The sequence below is a fragment of the Anomaloglossus baeobatrachus genome, chromosome 1 (genome assembly GCF_048569485.1).
Source record: "Anomaloglossus baeobatrachus isolate aAnoBae1 chromosome 1, aAnoBae1.hap1, whole genome shotgun sequence".
Classification (NCBI taxonomy): domain Eukaryota; kingdom Metazoa; phylum Chordata; class Amphibia; order Anura; family Aromobatidae; genus Anomaloglossus; species Anomaloglossus baeobatrachus.
Genome location: NC_134353.1, coordinates 820,111,222 through 820,138,160, shown reverse-complemented (window position 1 = coordinate 820,138,160; position 26,939 = coordinate 820,111,222). Strand labels below are relative to the sequence as shown.

At 47.4% G+C, this 26,939-nt stretch overlaps 1 protein-coding gene across 2 annotated transcripts in view; it reads right to left on the bottom strand.

The window, feature by feature from the left end:
• SKIC3 (SKI3 subunit of superkiller complex) overlaps nt 1–26,939 on the bottom strand; it is a 269,270-nt gene that overhangs the window by 144,109 nt on the left and 98,222 nt on the right. For both annotated transcript variants that reach the window (XM_075325084.1, XM_075325085.1), the window contains exons 13-17: nt 25,081–25,184; nt 21,704–21,830; nt 11,658–11,837; nt 9,288–9,412; nt 995–1,248 (exon numbers count right to left, since the gene is read on the bottom strand). In XM_075325084.1, coding sequence (XP_075181199.1) covers nt 995–1,248; nt 9,288–9,412; nt 11,658–11,837; nt 21,704–21,830; nt 25,081–25,184 — 790 coding nt within the window. The remainder of the gene's footprint in view (nt 1–994; nt 1,249–9,287; nt 9,413–11,657; nt 11,838–21,703; nt 21,831–25,080; nt 25,185–26,939) is intronic.

Sequence of the window (26,939 nt, the reverse complement as noted above, 5' to 3'; positions counted from 1 at the left end):
ATCTGGAAATTGCACCTAAGGATGAACTAAACTTGTGCAAGTCCACAATTTTATTTCTGAGATCTTGGCTGATTTCTTTTGATTTTCCCATGATGCTACACAAAGAAGCAGTGTGTTTCAGGTGTGCGTTAAAATACATCCACAGGTGTGTCTCTAATTAACTCAGATGTTGCCATTAAACCTATCAGAAGCTTCCAAAGACATGACATCATCACATGGGCTATACCATATTGTTTAAAGGCATAGTACTCTTATTGTATGTAAACCTTTGACTTTGCAGAAAGTAATAAAAATGCCTTAAAACATTCTCTTTCTCAATATTCTGGCATTTGGCAAATACAAATAATTTTGGTTCCTAATTGGCCTAAAACGGGAAAGGTTTATTCTGATTTCATGTCAGATAGTGAGGAAAAACTTCCAGATGTGTCTTTTTAGATAGTGTATGGAAACCTCTGGCTTCAACTGTACATGACTCATCTTTGTGATAAATTTACTGTAGTAAAATGGTAACATCACTACTTATGTACATAAAGTGCAGCACAGATTCATCTCAACTAAAAGCCTAGATCCTTTGATCAGGAATAGAACAGACATTTATACGCCATTTCATTAAAAAATATTAATCATATACTGCTTTGAACCGCTGTACCCAATTTATTATATATTTTCGGACGGAGTCGGCCCATTTTATACCAACTTCAACTCCACAGCCCTCGTAATCAGGAAAGGTTTTCATTTTTTTTTAAAATGTGATGGGATAGCCTTTTAATTTCTCATAGGAAAAAAGGGCCATATTAAAAAAAAAAAAAGGGCATGAAAAACTCCTGTAAGTTACTGTTTAATGAGATCTAGAGGATAATCACCATCATCCACCACTGGATACATTGATAGTACAAAGCTCGGTATGAATAGTGCATTAGAATAAGGGTCCATGGAAGCCTATACAATATTCCCCATACATTGGATCTTCAATGTTACATAATGAGGACGCTACCTTTCAGTGCTGGCACATATTCTCCGGATTTCTGTACGATATGCTGGTATTCAGTCACCGCTTCCGTATACGTGCCCAGGATCTGTTTGATGGATGCGATTTTGTATGCACTGTATATTGAATCTGGATTCAGTTCGCTAGCTTTCATAAAGGACTTCAGCGCGGTAGAATAACCCCCTCTACTCAGATACGCTTCTCCTAAACACTCCCAGCAGGTGGGGTCCTTGGGGTCGGCTCTCAGAGCAGCGTGTAAGCTAAATCATTACACAAATCAACAATAAATGAGAAAGGGGAAATGAGACAAATGGAGATGTTTATTTCAAAACATTTCAATAAAATCAAATATATTGTAAAGGCCCTGTGTACAGAGCAGAAAACATAGGCATTGTCGGGAACCCATACCAAGTGACTGTAACAAAGGGCATGGCAATTACTGCTCCATCCAACACAACAGGACACAGTAAGTGACCATATGACAGACTCCTGTGAGAATGGGCCTGGAGAGCACTTGTGCAGAGCAAGCAAGCTGTGAAGTCAGGGAGTAAAAGGAAACTGGATGCAATCAATGGCTCCCTGTCGTTTGGCTGCTTCAAAGCCATTAGGTTTGGGAAATATGAGTCACATATGCAACAAAATACAAAAAAGATGTAAAAATTCAGAACAATGGGGTTTTCACTGATAATTTAGTTAAGTTATTAACTGAATAGGCAGTGTCTGATCTATAATCTTCAGCTTTAGTTTATAATGTCTTAAACGGAATCTGTCAGCAGGTTTTTGCTACCACATCTGAGAGCAGCATGATGTAGGCAAAGAGATCCTGATTCCAACAGTGTATCACTTAGATTACTGGCTGCAGCCGTTCTGACACAATGAGTTTTTACTTTTGTGAAACTCCTGACTGATCAATAAACTATAATGAGGCAGCATAGTTACTTCTGACTCCGTTTGGCCTCTGTTCAGCGGTATCCTTCTTTTCAAAGGTGCACAAAACTGTTGTTGACTGCACCTTTGTGCACGCCTAAAAAGATCCGTAATAAGACAGACACTGCCGGACCACAGGCCAGACAGGAGTTCAAAGAAACTCCATCTGCCTCATTACAGTGAATTTTCAGTTGGGAGTTTTGTCTGAATCATGTTTTTCAGAGGTTTACATGGAAACCATGGTGTAAGCGCTCAGTTTAGAGAGCAGGATAAATATAAGCCAAGCCTGACTGTGATCTTTGGGAAGCAGAATTTTTTACGCTGTTCACCTACGGTATAAGTGATTAGGTGGCTTTAGTCCTCAGGTTAGTACAATTACAGCAATACCAGATGTATATTGTTTTTTAGATTTTGCTACTTTCACACTAAAAATGATTTTTAAAAAAATAAAGGTTTCATCACCGAAATTTGATAGCTATAGGGTTTTTTTAATTCTTACACCAGCAGAGTCATGTGAGGGCCTGTTTTTTTTGGGGATGAGTTGTAGATTTTGTTGGTACCATAATATTTTGGGGCACATAACATGTTTTGATCGCTTTCTATTCCACTTTTTGTAATGCAGAATCAAGCAGAAACAGCAATTCAGGAATAGTGTTTTTACGCTGTTCAATGTGTCGAAAAAAAGTGATAAGACTGCTTTATTCTTTGGGTCAATATGAAATACAGCGAGATCTGATTTATATTCTTATTTTTTTATGTTTTGCCACTTTTACAAAAGAAGAAGGGAATTTTGTTTACTTACCGTAAATTCCTTTTCTTCTAGCTCCAATTGGGAGACCTAGACAATTGGGTGTATAGCTATGCCTCCGGAGGCCACACAAAGTATTACACTAAAAGTGTAAAGCCCCTCCCCTTCAGCCTATACACCCCCCGTACTGCTACGGGCTCATCAGTTTTGGTGCAAAAGCCAGAAGGAGGAAAAAATTATAAACTGGTTTAAAGTAAATTCAATCCGAAGGAATATCGGAGAACTGAAACCATTTAACATGAACAACATGTGTATACAAAAAACAGGGGCGGGTGCTGGGTCTCCCAATTGGAGCTAGAAGAAAAGGAATTTACAGTAAGTAAACAAAATTCCCTTCTTCTTTGTCGCTCCTAATTGGGAGACCCAGACAATTGGGACGTCCAAAAGCAGTCCCTGGGTGGGTAAATAATACCTCATAATAGAGCCGTAACGGCTCCGTCCTACAGGTGGGCAACTGCCGCCTGAAGGACTCGCCTACCTAGGCTGGCATCTGCCGAAGCATAGGTATGCATCTGATAGTGTTTCGTGAAAGTGTGCAGGCTCGACCAGGTAGTTGCCTGACACATCTGCTGAGCCGTAGCCTGGTGTCGCAAGGCCCAGGACGCTCCCACGGCCCTGGTAGAATGGGCCTTCAGTCCTGAGGGAACCGGAAGCCCCGAGGAACGGTAAGCTTCGAGAATTGGTTCCTTGATCCACCGAGCCAGGGTTGATTTGGAAGCTTGTGTCCCTTTACGCTGGCCAGCGACAAGGACAAAGAGAGCATCGGAGCGGCGCAGGGGCGCCGTACGAGAAATGTAGAGTCTGAGTGCTCTCACCAGATCTAACAAGTGCAAATCCTTTTCACATTGGTGAACTGGATGAGGACAAAACGAGGGTAAGGAGATGTCCTGATTGAGATGAAAAGTGGGCAAGGCAAATGGCCAGGGAGAAAACGCCTGAGCAGAGCACCACGACAGGAATATTTTCCACGTCCTGTGGTAGATCTTGGCGGACGTTGGTTTCCTAGCCTGTCTCATAGTGGCAATGACCTCTTGAGATAATCCTGAAGACGCTAGGATCCAGGACTCAATGGCCACACAGTCAGGTTGAGGGCCGCAGAATTCAGATGGAAAAACGGCCCTTGAGACAGCAAATCTGGTCGGATCCGGGTACCACGACCTCCTCGGCCAGTCTGGAGCGACGAGGATGGCGCGGCGGCAGTCGGCCCTTATCTTGCGTAACACTCTGGGCAACAGAGCCAGAGGAAGAAACACATAAGGAAGCTGAAACTGCGACCAATCCTGAACTAAGGCGTCTGCCGCCAGAGCTCTGTGATCTTGAGATCGAGCCATGAATGTTGGGACCTTGTTGTTGTGCCGTGACGCCATTAGGTCGACGTCCGGCATCCCCCAGCGGCAACAGATCTCCTGAAACACGTCCGGGTGAAGGGACCATTCCCCTGCGTCCATGCCCTGGCGACTGAGAAAGTCTGCTTCCCAGTTTTCTACGCCCGGGATGTGAACTGCGGATATGGTGGAGGCCGTGGCTTCCACCCACAGCAGAATCCTCCGGACTTCCTGGAAGGCTTGCCGACTGCGTGTCCCACCTTGGTGGTTGATGTAAGCCACCGCTGTGGAGTTGTCCGACTGAATTCGGATCTGCTTGCCTTCCAGCCACTGCTGGAACGCTTTTAGGGCAAGATACACTGCCCTGATCTACAGAACATTGATCTGAAGTGAGGACTCTTGCTGAGTCCACGTACCCTGAGCCCTGTGGTGGAGAAAAACTGCTCCCCACCCTGACAGGCTCGCGTCCGTCGTGACCACCGCCCAGGATGGGGGTAGGAAGGATTTCCCTTTCGATAATGAGGTGGGAAGAAGCCACCACCGAAGGGAAGCTTTGGTTGCATGAGAGAGGGAGACGTTCCTGTCTAGGGACGTCGGCCTCCTGTCCCACTTGCGTAGGATGTCCCATTGAAGAGGACGCAGGTGAAACTGCGCGAAAGGGACTGCTTCCATTGCTGCCACCATCTTCCCCAGGAAGTGCATGAGGTGCGTCAAGGGGTGTGACCGACCTTGAAGGAGAGATTGTACCCCTGTGTGTAGTGAACGCTGTTTGTCCAGCGGAAGCTTCACTATCGCTGGAAGAGTATGAAAACTCCATGCCAAGATATGTCAGTGATTGGACCGGTGTCAGATTTGACTTTGGAAAATTGATGATCCACCCGAAACTCTGGAGAATCTCCAGAGTAACGTTGAGGCTGTGTTGGCATGCCTCTTGAGAGGGTGCCTTGACCAGCAGATCGTCTAAGTAAGGTATCACTGAGTGACCCTGAGAGTGGAGGACCGCAACTACTGTAGCCATGACCTTGGTGACAACCCTTGGGGCTGTCGCCAGGCCGAACGGCAGTGCCGCGAACTGAAGGTGTTCGTCTCCTATGGCGAAGCGCAAGAAGCGCTGATGCTCTGGAGCAATTGGTACGTGGAGATAAGCATCCTTGATATCGATCGATGCTAGGAAATCTCCTTGGGACATTGAGGCGATGACGGAGCGGAGGGATTCCATCCGGAACCGCCTGGTCCTTACGTGTTTGTTGAGCAGTTTTAGGTCCAAAACAGGACGGAAGGACCCGTCCTTCTTTGGAACCACAAACAGGTTGGAGTAGAAACCGTGACCCTGTTGCTGAAGAGGAACCGGGACCACCACTCCTTCTGCCTTCAGAATGCCCACTGCCTGCAGAAGAGCCTCGGCTCGCTCGGGAGGCGGAGATGTTCTGAAGAATCGAGTCGGAGGACGAGAGCTGAACTCTATCCTGTAACCGTGAGACAAAATGTCTCTCACCCAACGGTCTTTTACTTGTGGCAGCCAGGTGTCGCAAAAGCGGGAGAGCCTGCCACCGACCGAGGATGCGGTGTGAGGAGGCCGTAAGTCATGAGGAAGCCGCCTTGGTAGCGGCACCTCCGGCGGTCTTTTTAGGTCGTGATTTAGACCGCCATGCGTCGGCGTTCCTCTGATCCTTCTGAGGCCTTTTGGACGAGGAGAATTGTGACCTGCCCGCACCCCGAAAGGACCGAAACCTCGACTGTCCCCTCCTCTGTTGGGGTGTTTTTGGTTTGGCTTGGGGTAAGGATGTTTCCTTTCCCTTGGATTGTTTGATGATTTCATCCAATCTCTCACCAAACAAACGGTCGCCAGAAAATGGAAATCCAGTTAAGCACTTTTTGGAAGCCGAATCTGCCTTCCATTCCCGCAGCCACAAGGCCCTGCGTATTACCACCGAATTGGCGGCTGCAACCGCCGTACGGGTCGCAGAGTCCAGGACAGCATTAATAGCGTAGGACGCAAATGCCGACGTTTGAGAGGTTATGGACGCCACCTGCGGCGCAGACGTACGTGAGTGCGTCAATTTGCGCCTGACCAGCTGAGATAGCTTGGAGTGCCCATACGGCTGCGAATGCTGGAGCAAAAGACGCGCCGATAGCTTCATAGATGGATTTCAACCAGAGCTCCATCTGTCTGTCAGTGGCATCCTTGAGTGAAGCTCCATCTTCCACTGCAACTATGGATCTAGCCGCCAGTCTGGAGATTGGAGGATCCACCTTGGGACACTGAGTCCAGCCCTTGACCACGTCAGGGGGAAAAGGGTAACGTGTATCCTTAAGGCGCTTGGAAAAACGCTTATCTGGATAAGCTCGGTGTTTCTGGACTGCCTCTCTGAAGTCAGAGTGGTCCAGAAACATACTCATTGTACGCTTGGGAAACCTGAAACGGAATTTCTCCTGCTGAGAAGCTGACTCCTCCACTGGAGGAGCTGAGGGAGAAATATTCAACATTTCATTGATGGACGCAATAAGATCATTCACTATGGCGTCCCCATCAGGAGTATCAAGGTTGAGAGCGGCTTCAGGATCAGAATCCTGATCAGCTACCTCCGCTTCATCATACAGAGAGTCCTCTCGCTGAGACCCTGAACATTGTGATGATGTCGAGGGAATTTCATAGCGAGCTCGCTTAGTCGGTCTGGGGCTGCGGTCCGTGTCAGAGACCTCACCCTGGGATCCATGAGACACCCCGGGAAGACATTGCTGTTCCAACTGAGGGGAACCAGGGGACAATGAAAACACAGTGCCCCTGGCTTGAGATGCCGGCCTGGACTGCAAGGCTTCTAATATTTTAGCCATAGTCTCAGAAAGTCTTTCAGTAAAAACTGCAAACTCCGTCCCTGTCACCTGGACAGTGTTTACAGGTGGTTCTCCCTGGGCCACACCTAGCAGAGGCTCCGGCTGAGAAAGTGCCACAGGGGCCGAGCATTGCACACAATGAGGGTCAGTGGAACCTGCCGGCAGTATAGCCGTACATGCTGCACAGGCAGCATAGTAAGTCTGTGCCATGGCACCCTTGCTATTTGTGGACGACATGCTGTTGTCTCCTCTGAGCAATACAGGAGGGTAAATAGCCACAATCAACAGTGCACCCTACAGTGTAAAGTATAGACTATAATCATATAAACTATAAATACACTTCTGCACTAGTGGGGCCAGCACCACAGGTGCTGCTTACCGCCTGCGCAAAGCGTTTGTGTGGGCACCAGAATTCCTGCCTGGGTCTCTTTGAGCTTGTCTCTCCTCTCCAGCGTTAGCAGAGCTGAGAGGAATGGCTGCCAGCGTCCTGGGGAGAGGAGGGAGCCGTGGGCGTGACCCAGAAAAGTGCGGGAACTGGTGTCCCACTGTGCAGAGTGAGGGGGGTGGAGTATGCAAAGCATGCTCCAGCCCTCAGTGCTGCCGACCTGTACAGCGTCCCGCCCTTCCCCTGACTGGCAGGGCTGGGGGCGGGAAAAGAATGAGACTAGGCCGCAGAAGCCGGGGACTATAGTTATAAGCGCGGCCGCCGTATAAGCGCGGTCGGCGCGGAAGTCCCCGGCGCACTAACAGTCCCAGCCGCGCCGCAGGCATAACCATGGCAGCGGCGGTCAGCGCGGCAGTCCCCCTACACAAATACACTCAGCGACGCTGAGTATATAGTGGCACACATGCAGCCAGCGCTGCTGTCCCCGGTGCACTAGCACACCCAGCAATGCTGGAGTGTTGCTGTGCGCGGTCCCCACGGGGACACAGAGTACCTCCAAGTAGCAGGGCCATGTCCCTGAACGATACTCGGCTCCTATCCAGCAGGGTCCGCAGGAGCTGTGGTTGGAGCACGGTCTCCTGTGCCTGGAGACCGATGGGATCACACTTCACCCAGAGCCCTAATTGAGGGATGGGGAAGGAAAGCAGCATGTGGGCTCCAGCCTGCGTACCCGCAATGGATACCTCAACCTTAACAACACCGCCGACAAAAGTGGGGTGAGAAGGGAGCATGCTGGGGGCCCTGTTATGGGCCCTCTTTTCTTCCATCCGACATAGTCAGCAGCTGCTGCTGACTAAGCTGTGGAGCTATGCGTGGATGTCTGCCTCCTTCGCACAAAGCATAAAAACTAACTGATGAGCCCGTAGCAGTACGGGGGGTGTATAGGCTGAAGGGGAGGGGCTTTACACTTTTAGTGTAATACTTTGTGTGGCCTCCGGAGGCATAGCTATACACCCAATTGTCTGGGTCTCCCAATTAGGAGCGACAAAGAAAAATAATTTTACAGGAAAAAAAAGGTTTTTGCATTGCTGTATTCTGAGAGCTATAGCTTTAATTTTTTTTGCTGAAAAAGCTGTACAGCGGCTTGTTTCTCGAGGAACAAAATGAAGTTTTCAGCGACACCATCTTTATTTACATATAACTTTTTTAGTGAGTTTTAGCACACTTTTTTGTCAGATGCATGATGAAAAGGCAAAGTTTTTGATACATTTATTTTTTACGGTGTTCACTGAAGGGGTTAACTTTGTATAGATCAGGTTGTTCCAGATACAGCAATATCAAATGTGTACTTTTTTTGTTTACTTTGGTTTTTACTTAAATATACGTATTTATTGGTGTAATAGTTTTTTCATTTTTTTGCTCTTTATTCTGTTTAATATATATTTATTTACGATTTTTTTCACTTTTTACTTAGTTCCTATATGGGACAATAACTTTTATTACTCTGACCTCTGGTATAACGTACTACAATGCAGATGTATTGCAATACATCATGTCTGTTAGTGTAACACTGAAAGAACGTCTGTTAGACCCTGCTGGTAACTCGGAAGACCTGGATGTCATGATATGACCTAGAGTTCACCCCAATTATCGGACCCAATGATTGGGCCCCGTCACGGGTGGCAGAGGGAGCGCACTCCCTTTCCCAGCCTCCTAAATGATGCGATCATTGATTGTGATATTTAGGGGTAAAACAGCCAGGAGTGGTGCGGGCATTGACACTGGCTGTGACAGCTGGAACTTGGCTATCACTTTAGCCGAGCTCCCGACAGTGAACGTGCAGGCACAGCTTCTGTGCCCGCATAATTGCCATGATGTAAGATAATGTAGTTTTGTGGGAACCCCTTTCCGACTATGATGTAAACTTACATCAAATGTCATGAAGGGGTTAAACAATATCAGATTTACTGCTGCTATTCTGAGAAATATATTTTGAGATAGCAGGCCCGGTTCACTTACTCAGATACAGCTTTGGAGTGCTGACCGACTCTTAGGTAGAACAGGCCTCTCCTCAGCCAGGCCCACTTTGCTGTTCCTGCGCTTGCTCTTTCTGTTACACTTGACAAAATGGCTAATGCCGTGTCCTAGAAAAGAAAACATTCGGAAACATGAAGATGTAAGTCACAAGCAATTCTTCTTCATAAAGTAAGGTTTCACCCCTATCTTAACCTACAAAACACAAAGGTCCGACGTAATCCACACGAGGTCCCACAACAATTTCAGCTCTGCTACATCTCAAATGGCAGTGCACGGGCACATAACATGACTGCCTGCTGTGACATAGACACCTCTCATTACTAATCTAGGGTTTAGTGGAAGCTGTCAGCTGTCCTTAACCCCTTATTATCCCAATTACCACCACACCAGGGCAATCTGGATGAGTCGGGTGATGTGGCAGGATTCTCGCATCTAATGGATGTGACAACCCTGGGCAGCTGCACGCTGTTATTTTTAGGCTGGGGGCCCAATTACCTTGGGTCTCCCCAGCCTGAGAATCCCAGGCTCCAGCCGTCAGTTTTATCATGGCTGGGTATCAAAATTCGGGGGAGAACTGCACGCCGTTTTTTTTTAATTATTTATTTAAATAATTTTTAAAAAGCCGCATGCGATCCCTCTTCTTTTGATGCACAGCCAAGATAAGCACACAGCTGGGGGCTGTAGCCTGTAGCCATATAATTTATCTGTGCTGGGATTCATAATATTGGGGGGACTCTATGCTATGCAATTTTTTTTATTGATTTTTACACCAATCTGTGATTGAAAGCAGTCAGACACATTGTCACACAGGGTGGGGGCGCTCTCTGACTGCAACCAATCAGAGACGCTGGGACTGCCAGTGAGTGGTGGAAGCAGTGCACATTTTATATATATATATATATATATATATATATATATATATATATATATATATATATATATATATATATATATATATATATATATGTATATATATATATATATAAAGGTTAATGAGCGGTCCCGGAAGTTGCATGAGTGCCCTGGAAGTAGTGTTACAGCCGCATAGGAGACTGGTAAGTATAATGCGCCTGCTTTTCCCTTTTTTCCTTATTATTTTCTTTTTCCTTAATTACCCGAGTTGTCGATACGGATAGGTACCAGGAGTTACCTGAGAACTCCGGGCCCGGGGTTGGTGCACAGGTGCTTTGAACCCGCGCGGATCCGTTCTTTTACATCCGTTATCGCCAGATGTAGGGGGCATACTGCCAATTTATTACACATTATGTGGTCCTGCCCCAACTTTGAATCTTTTTGGAAGGGAGTGTCGGAAATTATAAATAGGACATACTCCGTTAATATAATCCCCTTGTAATTAATTTGCACATTAATTTGGTACATTGAAGATCTAAGTACTGACAATCATGGCAAGATTGCAGTATCCCGTATGCAGTATATGGCAAGGAAACTAATAGCCCAATACCGGATATCGGAAAACATGCCCACAGTTCTGGAATTCATTAATTAAGTCAACTGGTCGGTAAATATGAAAAAGGGCACTTATTTGAAAAGGAATCTTATTATCAAATTTGATTAAGTGTTGGACCTCTTGGATTAAAGGATTGGGTTTGGTCTTGAGAGAGTTACATAAATATCGTTTGGGTCTCTTTTAGTTGTTAGGATTGTTTACTTGTAATGCTACCATAAGCATCAAGGAAATATAGTGAACCTTTTATGGTAGTTGCTGGCATTTAATTACCGTATATTCAATGAATGAACCAGTAACAAGAAAGTTATCAGCTCGCCCGGCACTTTTCTCTTTTCCTGTGTTCTTGCTTTTTGTACCATGAGAGATTAAAGGGTATCTGTCTCCAGGTTTTTGCCACTAATCTGAGAGCAGCATAATGTAGGGGCAGAGATCCTGATTCCAGAGATGTGTCACTTCCTGGGCTGCTTAGTGTAGGTTTGATAACTGTTTAATCAGCAGTATATTATCATTAGAGGACTACTTGTCATGCTGCTAGGTAGTCCGGCATATTCATGCGCTCTGCATAACTGTAGATCTGCCACAGAGAAAGCATTGATTTCACCAAAATGACAGCAAACAGCTCAGTAAGTGACATCGCTGGAATCAGGGTCTCTGTCTCTACATTATGCTGCTCTCAGATGGGGGAGCAAAAACCTGGTGACAGATCCCTTTAACATTTCATTAATATATGTTGATGTGTTGGTGGGAGGAGGGGGTTGTTTGGGGAGCTGAATGTACTGCTATCACTTTTGAAAACTCAATTAAAAAAAATTTGATTTAAAATATTTTTTTTTTCTAGCAGTGCAAGAAACCTTAGTCATCATACTCAAAAGGTGTTATATTACCATGTCATTGAGCTCCATACTTAGATCCACGGCTTCTGCACCTGATGCTCCATCATTGCCATCCAGGTCAAATGCTTTCTTATAGCAGCCACGAGCCCTGGTCTTGTCACTGGCTACTTCTCGATAGTAATGACCCAAATAACAAAACACTTTGGCCATGTAGGGGTCCAGTTTGGCAGCCTGCACAAGAGAACCAAACGGATAAGGAACCTCTGGACAGATATCAGTTCTTTGATAAATTCCCTATGTGTTACCCGGCGCCATCTTCCACTGTTTCTGGCTCCGCTCTGGTCCCTCTCCATCATCTTCTGACTGGCCTAAAGTCACAGCTTAAGGCCTAAGCCACACGGTGAGAAAATCGGAGAGAGTGGGATGTGATAAAACATTGCATTCCACTCGGACCAATATTAGCCTGTGTCCCAGCGCACAGGAGCGATTATTTCCTCAGCCCTAATCGGACCGAGAAAACAATCGCAGCATGCTACAATTGTAATGCGAGACTCTTTCTCTCACACCCATTCAAGTGTATGGGGCGAGAGAAAAATGGCACTGCACTCACGGTACACCGGTGTACCATGAGTGCAGAGTGAGAATGGCAATAACCGGCTACGGAGGAGAGAGGGAGATAAATCCCAGCCCGCCCCCCGCAGCTGAGGTCCGCTCGCACAGTCGGACTGCAGTCGCAGGGATACACGCATGGCACTCGGCTCTGCTGTACTGCCAGCGTGAGCCGAGTGTCATGCGAGGATCGCACTAGTGCCCCATGTGGCCACTCTCTCTATTCTTATAAGTCTATGACAGCCTTGTTTTAATTTTTCTAGACTTACATGGAGAAATGACTTCCGATCAGACAAGCAAACACTGGAGCGATCCGGCCAGTCACAACTCCAGTCACATGGTACAGAAAAGGAACGGAGCGGAGCCAGGAAAAGCAGAATACTATGTCCAGTAAGTATATCATATACATTACTGATAAGATAAAGCTAGGTTTATAAACTGCTCATATTATCATTAGACAGAGAAACCTTCAAGAAGGGTCACACAACCATTCTGACATTTATTTTATTTCAAAGTACACCAGCGTTGCCAGGTCACATGCATCTAGCTAATAGATATGATTGATCTCTGTACGTCACAGGGAGATATGTTGGTGCTATATAAATGAAAGAAAATTAAAATCTAAAATGATGTATCATATGATTTTAATTTTCTTTCATTTATATAGCACCAACATATCTCCCTGTGACGTACAGAGATCAATCATATCTATATGAATTACCAATCTATTAAATTAATCTATATCATGAATGACGTGTTACCAGAACACGAGTTGCAGATCAATGATGAAATGGAAAATCACATATATGGATTCTCTCAATAGGGTAGGGAATGAGACCCCACCGATCCTGAGAACAGCTCGAATATCAAGCATGCACACCCTGTCCTCTGCTCCATTCATTATCAATCGGGGTGGCTTCTTTCAACAGTCCCATAGATAATGAATGGAGCGGAGACGTGCAGTTTCTTCACTCTATTCTGAGAAGAATTTGCAGAGCTTTGCTGTAAGGATGAGTGGGGGCCTTACAGTCGGACCCTCAGTAATTATCAATTATCTGCTGGCTCCTGAATAGTAGACTTTGAATAATGAAATTATAATGCAGATCTCTATATCCTGATGGTGGCTGGCACCACACACAAGTGTGCAAAAGGGTTAAAAACCTCCACAATGCTGACTGAATTTGTTTGTTACTATGAAATCAAGTGAAGTGCATTTGTCGGATTTTCTTTGGCTTTTTCTGGTGGCTTTATTAATACACTGGAGATACTTTGCTTCTTAATACATACTTAGATTGCCATGATTCAAACCTATTAAGAATAATACCCACCATCATCCTAAAACAAGGGACGGCAGAAAAACAGTCAAAAATAGTCCTGTGACCTGAAGACAAGAGGACAAATAATGAATAGCCAAGAAAGTAAAACAAGAACTCCTGGACTTTTATGACTTAAGGGCCCGTTACACGCTACGATATATCTAACGATATGTAGTCGGGGTCACGTCGATAGTGACGCACATCCGGGATCGTTTGACATATCGTAGCATGTGACAGCTACGAGCGACTGAACGAGCAAAAATACTCACCTTATCGTTGCTCGCTGACACGCCGCTCATTTTCCAAAAAATCGATCGTCCTTCTGTTCGCCGGTTGTTCATTGTTCCCGAGGCAGCACACATCGCTCCGTGTGACACCCCGGGAACGATGAACTGCAGCTTACCTGTGTCCCGCTGGCAATGCGGAAGGAAGGAGGTGGGCGGGATGTTTACGTCCCGCTCATCTCCGCCCCTATTGGCCGGCTGCTGTGTGACGTCGCTGTGACACCGAACGTCCCTACCCCTTCAGGAAGTGGATGTTCGCCGCCCACAGCGAGGTCGTTCGGGAGGTATGTACGTGTGACAGGGGTTACGACTTTGTGCGACACAGGCAACAAATTGCCCGTACCGCACAAACGACGGGGGCGGGTGCAATCGCAAATGCGAACGCATGATAAATCGACCTGTGTAAAGCGGCATTTAGGCCTCCTTCACACACCGGATAAAGCACGTACGTGAAAAAAAAAGAATTTTGTTACTTACCGTAAATTCTTTTTCTTATAGTTCCGACATGGGAGACCCAGACCATGGGTGTATAGCTTCTGCCTCCGGAGGACACACAAAGTACTACACTAAAAGTGTAGCTCCTCCCTCCGAGCATATACACCCCCTGGATGACCACATCTAACCAGTTTAGTGCAAAAGCTGAAGGAGGACATCCACCCATAAGTAGAGATAGAGTAAAACCCGGAATAACCGGAACCTCTGTCTACAACAACAGCCGGTGAAAACACACGGAACAAGAACTGCCAACAGGCAACAGGGAGGGTGCTGGGTCTCCCATGTCGGAACTATAAGAAAAAGAATTTACGGTAAGTAACAAAATTCTCTTTTTCTTCATCGTTCCTTATGGGAGACCCAGACCATGGGACGTCTCAAAGCAGTCCATGGGTGGGAAATAAACAGAACTGAGAAGTAGGTCAAACCTAACTTCACAAATGGGCGACAGCCGCCTGAAGGATGCGTCTGCCCAAGCTCGCATCTGCCGAAGCATGAGCATGCACTTGGTAGTGCTTCGAAAAGGTGTGCAGACTAGACCAAGTGGCAGCCTGACAAACCTGCTGAGCCGTAGCCTGGTGCCTGAAAGCCCAGGAGGCACCGACAGCTCTGGTCGAGTGCGCCTTAATCCCTGGCGGTGGGGGCACCTGAGAACATTGGTAGGCATCGGATATGGCCGACCTAATCCAACGAGCTAGGGTCGGTTTAGAAGCCGAGAGACCCTTGCGCTGACCCGTGGTTAGTACAAAAAGAGAGGTGCACCGCCTAAGAGCGGCGGTGCGTGACACATAGATCCGGAGCGCCCGCACCAAATCCAAAGTATGCAACGCTTTCTCAAAGCGATGCACAGGGGCCGGACAAAGGGAAGGCAATGAAATGTCCTGGTTAAGGTGGAAAGGAGACACCACCTTAGGGAGAAAGTCCGGAGTCGGACGGAGAACCACCTTGTCTTGGTGAAAAACCAAAAAGGGTGACTCCGAAGAGCGCAGCCAAATCAGAGACTCTCCTGAGAGAAGTTATGGCCACCAGAAAGACCACTTTCTGTGAAAGTCGGAACAAAGGAACCTCCCTAAGAGGCTCAAAGGGGGGTTTCTGTAAGGCCGTGAGGACCAGATTAAGGTCCCAGGGATCCAAAGGCCGCCGGTAAGGCGGAATGATGTGCGTTGCGCCCTGTATGAAGGTGCGCACCTGGGCCAGTCGGGCGATATGCCGCTGGAAAAACACTGACAGAGCCGAGACCTGTCCCTTGAGGGAATTGAGGGATAGTCCTAGCTGCAGGCCGGACTGTAGAAAGGACAGGATGGTCGGCAAAGAAAACGGCCAAGGAGCATGGCCGGAAGAGCGACACCAGGACAGGAAAATCCTCCAAGTCCTGTGGTAAATCCTGGCCGAGGAAGACTTCCAAGCCTGAGTCATAGTGGAGATGACCTCGGAAGGAATGCCTGAAGCCGTCAGGATCCAGGACTCAAGAGCCACGCCGTCAATCTGAGAGCCGCAGAATTCTGGCGGAAAAACGGACCTTGAGAGAGAAGGTCTGGGCGGTCCGGGAGATGCCACGGCATTTCTACGGACAGACGGAGCAGGTCTGGGTACCAAGCTCGCCTGGGCCAGTCTGGAGCAATGATTATAACCCGACGGCCCTCCATTCTGATCTTGCGCAGGACTCTGGGCAAGAGAGCTAGAGGGGGAAACACGTAGGCCAGACGGAACTGGGACCAATCTTGAACCAGCGCGTCCGCTGCCAAGGCCTGAGGATCGTGGGAGCGAGCCACGTAAACCGGGACCTTGTTGTTGTGCCGGGATGCCATTAGATCCACTTCCGGAGTGCCCCACTTGCGGCAGATTGACCGGAACACTGCCGGATGCAGGGCCCACTCGCCGCTGTCCACGGTTTGACGGCTGAGATAATCTGCCTCCCAGTTTTCTACGCCTGGGATGTGGACTGCGGATATGGTGGACTTGGAGTCCTCCGTCCACTGAAGGATTCGTTGAACTTCCAACATCGCCAGGCGGCTGCGAGTCCCGCCCTGGTGATTGATGTAGGCACCTGCTGTCGCGTTGTCCGACTGGACCCGAATGTGCTTGCCCGCCAACAGATGGTGAAAGGCTACGAGAGCTAGAAGTACAGCCCTGATTTCCAGCACATTGATCGAGAGGGCTGATTCGGACGGAGTCCAAGTGCCCTGTGCTCGGTGGTGGAGAAATACTGCTCCCCAGCCGGAGAGACTGGCATCTGTGGTGAGGATCACCCAGGACGGAGTCAGGAAGGAACGTCCCTGAGACAGAGAGAGGGGCCGAAGCCACCACTGGAGAGAGCTCCTGGCTTGTGGCGACAGAGCCACTAGCCTGTGCAAGGAAGAGGTCCGCTTGTCCCAAGAGCGGAGAATGTCCAGCTGCAGGGGACGCAGATGGAACTGGGCAAAGGGAACTGCTTCCATTGACGCCACCATCTGACCCAGCACCTGCATGAGGTGCCTGATGGAATGACGGCGGGGCTTCAACAGAGAACGCACCGCCAGATGAAGGGACTGCTGTTTGACTAAGGGCAGCTTCACAAGTGCCGGCAGAGTCTCGAATTGCATCCCTAGGTACGTACATTTCTGGGTCGGGGTCAGAGTGGACTTGGGCAGATTGACAAGCCACCCGAAATGAACAAGCGTGGCGAGAGTGAGCGAGACACTCCGCTGACAGTCTGCACTGGATGAGGCCTTGACTAGAAGGTCGTCCAGGTAAGGGATTACTGCCAACCCCTGGAGATGCAGAACCGCAACCACTGCTGCCATGACCTTGGTGAAAACACAAGGGGCCGTGGCTAACCCGAAGGGGAGAGCCACGAATTGGAAATGTTCCTCTCCGATTGCAAAACGTAGCCAACGCTGGTGTGAAACTGCAATTGGCACATGCAGATAGGCATCTCTGATGTCGATGGATGCTAGAAAACCTCCTTGGGTCATTGAAGCAATGACCGATCGCAGAGATTCCATGCGGAAGTGCCGCACCTGAACATGCTTGTTGAGAAGCTTGAGATCCAGGATGGGCCGGAAGGAACCGTCCTTCTTGGGGACCAGGAAGAGGTTTGAGTAGAAACCTCTGAACCGTTCCCGGGCGGGAACCGGAACAATTACTCCGTTGGCCTGCAAGGATGCCACGGCCTGTGAGAAGGCGGCGGCTTTGGAGCAGGGGGGAGTGGACATAAAAAATCTGTTTGGCGGGCTGGAAGAAAATTCTATCCTGTAGCCGTGGGAGATGATATCCCGCACCCACTGATCGGAGACGTGTTGAAACCACACGTCGCCAAAGTGGGAGAGCCTGCCACCGACCAAGGACGTTGCTGGCGCAGCCAGATAGTCAAGAGGAGGCTGCCTTAGTGGCAGCGGCTCCTCCGTTCTTCTGAGGACGCGGCTTTGCGCGCCAGCTGGGTTTTCGATCCTTGGCTGAGTTGGTGGACGAAGCTGAGGGCTTAGAGGATGACCAGTTAGAGGAACGAAAGGAACGAAACCTCGACTGGTTCCTGCCCTGGACAGGTTTCCTGGTTTTAGTTTGTGGCAAGGAAGTACTCTTCCCGCCAGTAGCTTCCTTAATAATTTCATCCAGTTGTTCACCGAACAGCCGGGACCCAGTAAAGGGGAGCCCAGCAAGATACTTCTTGGAAGAAGCGTCTGCTTTCCACTCTCGAAGCCACAGGATCCTGCGGATCGCGAGGGAATTAGCGGAAGCCACCGCCGTGCGGTGAGAAGCCTCCAGAATGGCAGACATGGCATAGGATGAAAAGGCCGAAGCCTGGGAAGTTAAGGCAACCATCTCGGGTATAGAGTCCCTGGCGAGGGAATGTATCTCCGCCAGAGAAGCAGAGACTGCCTTAAGAGCCCACACTGCTGCAAAGGACGGGGAGAACGAGGATCCTGCCGCCTCATATACAGATTTGGCCAGAAGGTCAACCTGGCGGTCAGTGGAATCCTTAAGAGAGGTGCCATCGGCCACAGATACAACTGTCCGGGCTGAGATTCTAGACACCGGAGGATCTACCTTTGGTGACTGAGCCCACTCCTTGACCACTTCTGGTGGAAAAGGAAAACGGTCATCAGAACTACGCTTTGGAAAGCGTTTGTCAGGACAGGCCCTGGGCTTGGTCACAGTGGCCTGAAAACTGGAGTGGTTAAAAAACATACTCCTTGCTCTCTTAGGTGAGGTAAACTGGTGTTTTTCTACCAGAGAGGCTTGTTCCTCTGACACTGGTGGATTGAGGTCCAGTACGGAGTTAATGGATGCAATCAAGTCACTAACATCCGCATCACCCTCAGATAAATCAATGGGGTACATAGAGGTAGCGTCTGAGCCCACAGTAAAGGCATCCTCCTCGCCCTGCAATTCAGCTTGTGAATCAGAGCCGTGGGACGAGGAAGGAGAAGAATCCCTGCGTCTCCGTTTAGGAGGACGGGGTCCTAAAACATGCTCTGTTAGCTCTGCAGAGCGAGTCGGAGCAGCAGAGACGCCCTGAGAAGGGGGCTGATGCATGGTCAGCAGAGTCCGGGACAGCTGTCCCATGGAGTCGGCAAAGGACTGTGAGATAGCTTTAGAAAACGATGCTACCCAAGCCGGGGGTTCAGCCACCGGGGCTGGAGCAGCCGGAGGGACCCCTGAGGAGGCTCCAGGCTGAGGCACCACCATGTTAGAGCAGGCATCACAATGTGGATATGTGCTCGGTTCAGGCAGAATGAGCTGACATGCAGTGCATATAGAGTAAAGACTTGCAGCCTTGCTCCTAGTGACAGACATGCTGCTGAGGTGGAGGCTCTGCAGTAAAGAATACACTCCTTTAGAATGACCACCTGAGAGTGTATAATAAAGCCCACAACCAGAGGTTGTGGCTTACCAGACCGGTTTTTGTGTGCCCTCCGGATTCCCAGCTCGGACCCCCAGTGGATGCAGAGCTGCAGCAGCCAGCGCCGATCAGTGAGTGAACGCTGATAAAATGGCGCTGGAGTGAGGAGGGGGGGCGTTGTTTAGCCCAAGAGCGGGAACCGGAGGGCCAAGGAGAGAGACAGGGGAGGGAAACATCTCCTCAGAGAGGAGTGTCCTCCCCTCTGCTGAACGGCCGGTGGGCGGCGCCGCACTGTCCCCCTGCATGACTGACATGCAGGGGAACTGAAAACGAAACTAGGCCGCATCTGAAGCCGGGGCCTAGATTTTTCCATGCGGCCGACGAGCAGGCACCCTCGGCGCGGTTCTCAGGAAAAACCAGAGAACCGGCCGGAAATTACAGCAAAGTGGCAAAACACACTCTCCCCACAATAAATGTACCCGGGACCCCTGAATAACGTCTCAATACTTAGCTTTTGAGACGCAGGGCCAGGTCCCTGGGGGGGGGTAAACGCTCCGTCCGGCAGGATACTGACAGGGCTGCGGATGGAGGCCGGTCTCCTGCAAAGCAGTGAGAACCGTGATGGCTCCCACTTCAAGCCAGAGCCTCAGGGGATGGTGAAGGAGCGCAGCATGTGAAGGCTCCAGCCTTGTAAAGTCAACCTTAACAGCACCGCCGACACAGTGGGGTGAGAAGGGACATGCCGGGAGTCCAGATTGGACCCGCTTTTCTTCCAAATCTTTGAAATCAAAAATCTTAAAAATCAAAAATCAGAGAATGCATGTGTGTGTGTGACCTCCTGAACACAAAGCATTGAACTAGTTAGATGTGGTCATCCAGGGGGTGTATATGCTCGGAGGGAGGAGCTACACTTTTAGTGTAGTACTTTGTGTGTCCTCCGGAGGCAGAAGCTATACACCCATGGTCTGGGTCTCCCATAAGGAACGATGAAGAAAAAGTGTATCGGTGTCATCAGTGTTTTGCATCTATGTGTAATCAGTGTGTGCGATTTCACGATCAGTGTACGGTCAGTGTGTGCGATTTCACCATCAGTGTACGGTCAGTGTGACGTTTTTACCATCAGTGTACAGTCAGTGTGTGCAATTTTATCATCAGTGTGTAGTCAGTGTGCTGTTTTTACCATCAGTGTATGGTCAGTGGGTGCGATTTTATCATCAGTGTACGGTCAGTGTGTGCCGTTTTTACCATCAGTGTACGGTCAGTGTATGCGATTTTATCATCAGTGCACGGTCAGTGTGTGCCGTTTTTACCATCAGTGTACGATCAGTGTGTGCCGTTTTTACCATCAGTGTACGGTCAGTGTGTGCGATTTTATCATCAGTGTACGGTCAATGAGTGCGATTTTATCATCAGTGTACGGTCAGTGTGTGCGATTTCACCATCAGTGTTCGGTCAGTGTGTGCGATTTCACCAACATGTCTCAGTCTGTTTTGTACGGACACACGGTCCATGTGAAAACACGAGCATGTAATGAACATATAAAGAAGTATACAGAAAACCTTCTTGTCACTGCAAAATGGCAGATGGCAAATCATCACTGTCTCAACTGCTTATTGTCGGAGTGCTACATTGTCAGCATGTACTGAAAAGCATCAGTAAACAATCTGATCCCTAAAAGAAAGGATAAATGGGCTCATGAATATTTGGGGGGGATCTTTTATATTAAATTGCATTTTACAATTGCTTTTAAAGAAGTTGAACCAAATTTAGAAGATATCCACTATTTACAGGATAGGCGATAACTTACCGAATGCTGAGTGTCCAACTATTGGAATCCACAAATTCCAAAAACGAGGCCTCTGGAGAGCCCCGTGTAGCAGGAGCGACAGTTGAGCATGCGCACCTCCTCTAATTATTCTTAATGGGACTGCCGAAAATAGCTGAATGTTGCACTCGGCTGGTCGTCAGCACTCCCATAAGAATGACTGGAGCAGTACATGACAGCCGCAACTTCACTCACACGGGGATTTTAGAGGCCCGGTTATCAGGAGTTGGGGGGCCCCAGTAGTTGAACCCCAGTGATCGAGACATTATTCAGTGTCCTAAGGATAAGGGATAATTTGTACACTTTGTATAACCTCTTTAGGAACTGAATATGTAATTACATGACCACACATACAACACTTTGGCAAAATTAATATTACAAAGTCTACTAAGTCTAATAGTCATACACATGGCAAATCTGGAGGGCTTTTTCATCGCCTGCCTGTCGTGCAGACCACTATCACGTGGGACATTTATGGGCTTAAAAAGGAAGGTCCCGCCAATTCCAACTATCACGGCGTGCCTAAGGGGATCTTGTCAACTGAGCAGTTAAAAGATCCTGGGACCAGACAAACCATTAAGGTGGGCTTCTGGTTGTCAATTACAGGGCAAGCCATCTGTCTCTATACACTTGCCAGACCACATTAATATATCCGACAGAGCAAGGACACCAAAGGATTCTGTAACCAGACAGTGCCAGGCGTCAGGATGCTACACATAAAGCAATAATCTAAGACTATAACGCAATACCTTTAAAAACTGCGTCACGGCCTTAGTTTTGTCTCGTTTGGTTTCTTCACTCATAAACCAGTAAGTTAAACCAAGGCAGAAATAGTAGTTGGCCACCTCTGGATTCTTCTCAATGGCTCGATGAAAACTGAAAAGAAACAATGTCATAAGCATGCATCTGTCGGTTTGGGACATATCACTAAGGTGACATTACAGTTGAACAGCCTCCTGAAAGTCTGTCCTACTGATTATAACATTTTTGGTAAGTTCCTTGACCATGCCAGGATCGGGTATGTAAACAGCCACTCCAGTGAGGAAGAGCTGGACCTCCAGTGTCCCCTACTGGGAGTAGCAATCCTAAATGTCAATATTAGACTTTAAAGTGAATGTGTCAGCAGGATTTCACACCCCACACTATTTATCTGTTTATGTAGCTCTTTCAAAGACAAGTCCAGCAATGCCTTTTACCCCTTCACAACATTTGATGTACACTTACGTCATGGTCAGGAAAAGATTCCCACAAACTGAGGTAAATATACATAATGGTGACCATGTGTGCTCAGGGGCTGTGCCCGTACAGTCACCGCTGGGAGCTCGGCAAACTTATAGATAATCTCTGGCTGTCACAACCAGAGCCAGGCCCCGCATTGCCCCTGGCTGTTTGACCCCCCAAATGTCACAATCAATAGCGATCACAGCATTTAGGGGGATGGGAGAGAGGGTTACTGACTGTTTTTGCATTTTCATTCCCTTATTTTACTTATATCCACATAAATGTATGAGGGTTTCTTTTTTTTGCAGGACAAGTTGTACTTTTGAATGGCAAATTGTAATATGGGAAAAAATGTATAAGTGCAATGAAATTGTGAAAACCCCCACAATTCTGACATTGCGTTTTGAAAATTGTTTTTGCCTCATACATTGTGTGGTAAAAATGACTTGGCAATATGATTCTCTTCACCAGAATGATTATGGCAGTACCAACTGTGTCTGGTTTGTGGTTTTTTTTTTTGCGTCACCATTTTTCGAAATCCATATTGTTTTCAATTTTCAGTGAATAGAGCCGCCGTATGATGGCTTATTTTTTGTTGGTTTTTTTAATACATTTTTGGGTTAGATATAACATTGTGATTGCTTTTACAGCATTTTTTGTGGTATTGCAGCAACTAAAAAAAACGTTGGCGTTTATGAATTTTTTCCATTTATGGGTTACCGTATTTTTCGGACCATAAGACGCACTTTTTTCCCCCCAAATGTTGGGGGAAAGTTGGGGGTGCGTCTTATGATCTGACTATAGGGCTGCGGCCGGGAACGAGGGTGCTGCAGTGGAGCGTGTCATTGGGGGCACGAGCAGGCTGTAGCAGCCTGCTGTGACCACATGGGCCCGCTCATTACATATGCACGCCCATCCTCCCGCCCATCTCTCAGCGCTGAAGCCGGCACTGACAGGTGGGCGGGAGGATGAGCTGGGACGCGCGCATAGTAAAGAGCCGGTCCGCATGATCACCCCTGGCAATTACAGCCTGGAGTGATCATGTGCGGCTGTATTCACTGCCCCCCGCGCGTCATCATCAGCGCGGGGTGCAGTGAATCAGTACACTGACCCGTCCCCGTGTGTGGAGCCGCCCCCCTGCAGCACGCGATGTCTTCCTGTCTGTGCCGGTCAGGTGATCTGTGCTGATCAGCTGATCGGCACAGACAGGAAGACATCGCGTGCTGCAGGGGAACGGCTCCACACACACAGGTCATTGCCGCTGAGAGGAAGATGATCGGTGCTGGAGGGAGTGAGGAAAAGGTGAGTATAAACGTTTTTTTTTTTTCTCTGTGCTATAGGATACAGGCCATATACCAGGATGGTATATGAGCACGATGGGGGCATATAGCAGGATGGGAGTATATGAGCAGGATGGATGGGGGGTATATGAACAGGATGGGGGTATATAAACAGGATGGGGGTATATGAACAGGATGGGGTATATGAACAGGATGGGGGTATATGAACAGGATGGGGGTATATGAACAGGATGGGGGTATATGAACAGGATGGGGGTATATGAACAGGATGGGGGTATATGAACAGGATGGGAGTATAATGAGCAGGATGGGGTATATGAACAGGATGGGGGTATATGAACAGGTTGGGAGTATATGAGCAGGATGGGAGTATATGAGCAGGATGGGAGTATATGAGCAGGATGGGAGTATATGAGCAGGATGGGAGTATATGAGCAGGATGGGAGTATATGAGCAGAATGGATGGGGGAAATATCAATAGGATGGATGGGGGGGTATATCAATAGGATGGGGGTATATGAACAGGATGAGGGAATATGAGCAGGATGCTGGTATATGAGCAGGATGGGGGTTTATAGCAGGATCATATACAAGGCAGGAGGATCATTACCAGGATGGGGTACCTTAGTGGAGAATTTGGGGACATTACCCCCATAACAGTGTCAGCAGCAGATCCTCGCCCCATAACAGTGTGTCATGACCACATTTTTTTGCTTAAGGTTTTATTTTCCTATTTTCCTCCTCTAAAACCAGGTTGCGTCTTATAGTCCGGTGCGTCTTATAGTCCGAAAAATACGGTAATTATTGTTATATTTTGATAGATTGGAATTTTCTAAAAATAGCAATACCACATATGTGTATATTTGTATTACCTTTTATTGTAAGGTGGATGTTGGTAAGGGATTATTTTATTATTATTATTATTATTATTATTATTTATTTATAGAGCACCATTAATTCCATGGTGCTGTACATAAGGGGGTTACATACAAAATACGTATACAAGTTACAGTAGACAGACTAGTACAGAGGGAAGAGGGCCCTACCCTTGCGGGCTTACATTCTATAGGATTATGGGGAGGAGACAATAGGTGGGGTGTAGGTCAGGCGGCAGCTCCGCACGGTGGTCGGGCGGCAGCTCCGCACGGTGGTCGGGCGGCAGCTCCGCACGGTGGTCGGGCGGCAGCTCCGCACGGTGGTCGGGCGGCAGCTCCGCACGGTGGTCAGGCGGCAGCTCCGCACGGTGGTCGGGCGGCAGCTCCGCATGGTGGTCGGGCGGCAGCTCCGCACGGTGGTCGGGCGGCAATAGGGCCTTGCCGAAAGACTTTGGATTTAAAGCCAAACAAGAACCTCTACTTGCAGAAGTGTTTCAGGGTTTTTGTCCCTCATCAGCACAAGGCAATAATTTGGCTGGATGAAAGCATCTGACAGGGGGTCTTGGGAGAAACGTTTCTCCTTGTGGAGAGCATCAAGTTGTCATAGACTTCTAGGCCATGCAATGCTCTCCTATGAAATGTACTATGCAAATAGCTAGTTCACAGAGGAAGAAGATAGGAACTCTAATGTCTCTGTTGTCTTGCCGAAATCACAGCATACCAGATTACCTTTTCTCAGCCTCAATGAAGTTCTTTTGAGTGTAATGGAGCTGGCCCTCCAAAAAATATGTTTCTGCAAATGCAAGATGTGTCTTTTGTAGTTCTCTACAGACCTGATAAAATAAGGAAAATAATTAAAACATAAAATCAACATAAGTGATAGGCAAAATTATAGATTGTGCAATCTATTTAAAATCTATATAAAAATAACATCACAAACAAAAAAAATTGAATGGATCTGCAGTACATGGGAGCAGCTAGTACACCTTTGTCGGAGCTGTGCTTGTCCTGCTCCATGCACTATTTGGTGGAGGTTCGTAGAGACAGAGGACAACCAAACTGAAATTGATGACCAGAGTATAGGTCATCAATATCATAGTAGTGGACAACCCCTTTTATCTGAACACATCCTGCTTCTCATCTAGAGGAGCCTGAAAACACAATGTCTGAGCGATCAGGGTAGTCTCCACCTTGTCATACCTGTAACTTCTGTATAACTGTTGGTCAGAAACAAGAATGGGCACTCCGGATCTGACGATAAGATGATTGTCATCACCTTCAGAACTGTACGTCTGTTGATTAGTAGGAGTCTATACTAGAGGTTTTAAAAGGTTTTCCAAAATGATGGTCTATTTTTAGAATAGCTAATTAATGCATAATTGGTGGGTGCCCAGAATTTTAGGACAGTGCCCAGCAAAACCATGTCCATTCAAGTGTGGCTGTGCCTGATAATGCAGCCCAGATCTTCTCATGTCTTTCCGTTAAGGTCCCAAAATAAAATTTCTAGAAAAATCCTTTAGGGTATGTTCAAGTTCACACTATGTCTTTTTCCAGCAGTTAAAAAAACAAACAAACAATTTTTTAAGCAAAAGCCATTTCAGGAATTGCATCTTTTCTATGGATTTGTGTAAATCTGGAGCATTATTTGAGGTTTTTATTGTTTGTTTCCTGAGAACTCTTTCAATGTCTTTTTGCAGCCAGTATTTTTCCTGAGCGTTTTATCAGTGTTTTTTGGATATTTTAAAAAATCCATTAAACAATGAAGAAAACATTTGTGTTTAAAAGAAAAATAAATAAAATAAAATGCTGACAAAACAGTAAAAAAAACAAACAAAAAAAACCTTGGGTGTGTTCCAGGTGTCTTTTTAACCTTCCATTTGATTTCCAATGAAAAGTATCGAGTATCTTCCTAGCAGAAAATGCCAGAAGAATTGACATGGTGTCTTCAAAAGCCTGAAGCAAATAAAGGAAGTTCAATATCCTGAACACACGAACAGCAAGTTGTTTTCCCATGCAAATTAATAGGACTGTTACGTTTTTGAAGCACTTTCTTACTTTTTTTCTTTGAGTGGATCTACACAAAAATATGGAGAAAAAAAAAAAAGATGCAGTGACCAGCACTGTTCTTCCTTGTGTTAGCCAAGCTGGGTGGTGGCCTGCTTCTAGCAGTTGGTTCATCTGTTTTGCCAGACGTTCATGTACTGCTGTTAATTTCTTTAGCCAGTAGGTGTGGATCATGTCTGGGCCAGGTGCTGTCCAGCTCTTCATGTTCTTGACGCGCTCTTAGGCTATGTGCCCACACTGCGGAAAATGCGCGGATTTTGCCGCAGATTTCTCGCGGAAAAGTTGCGGATTTTCCAGAAATCTGCAGCACAGCTACTCCCCAGCCATTTCTATGGCATTTGGGAAATGCTGTGCCCACGCTGCAGATTTTTCCGCAGCGGAAATCGTGCGGATTTTCGTGCGGAAAAATCTGCACCATGTCAATTATTGTTGCGGATTTTCGTGCAGATTTTACCTATTCAATTAAATTTTAAAAAAATTAGAAAGAAAAAAAAAAAAAAAATCGCAAAATCCGCAACAAAATC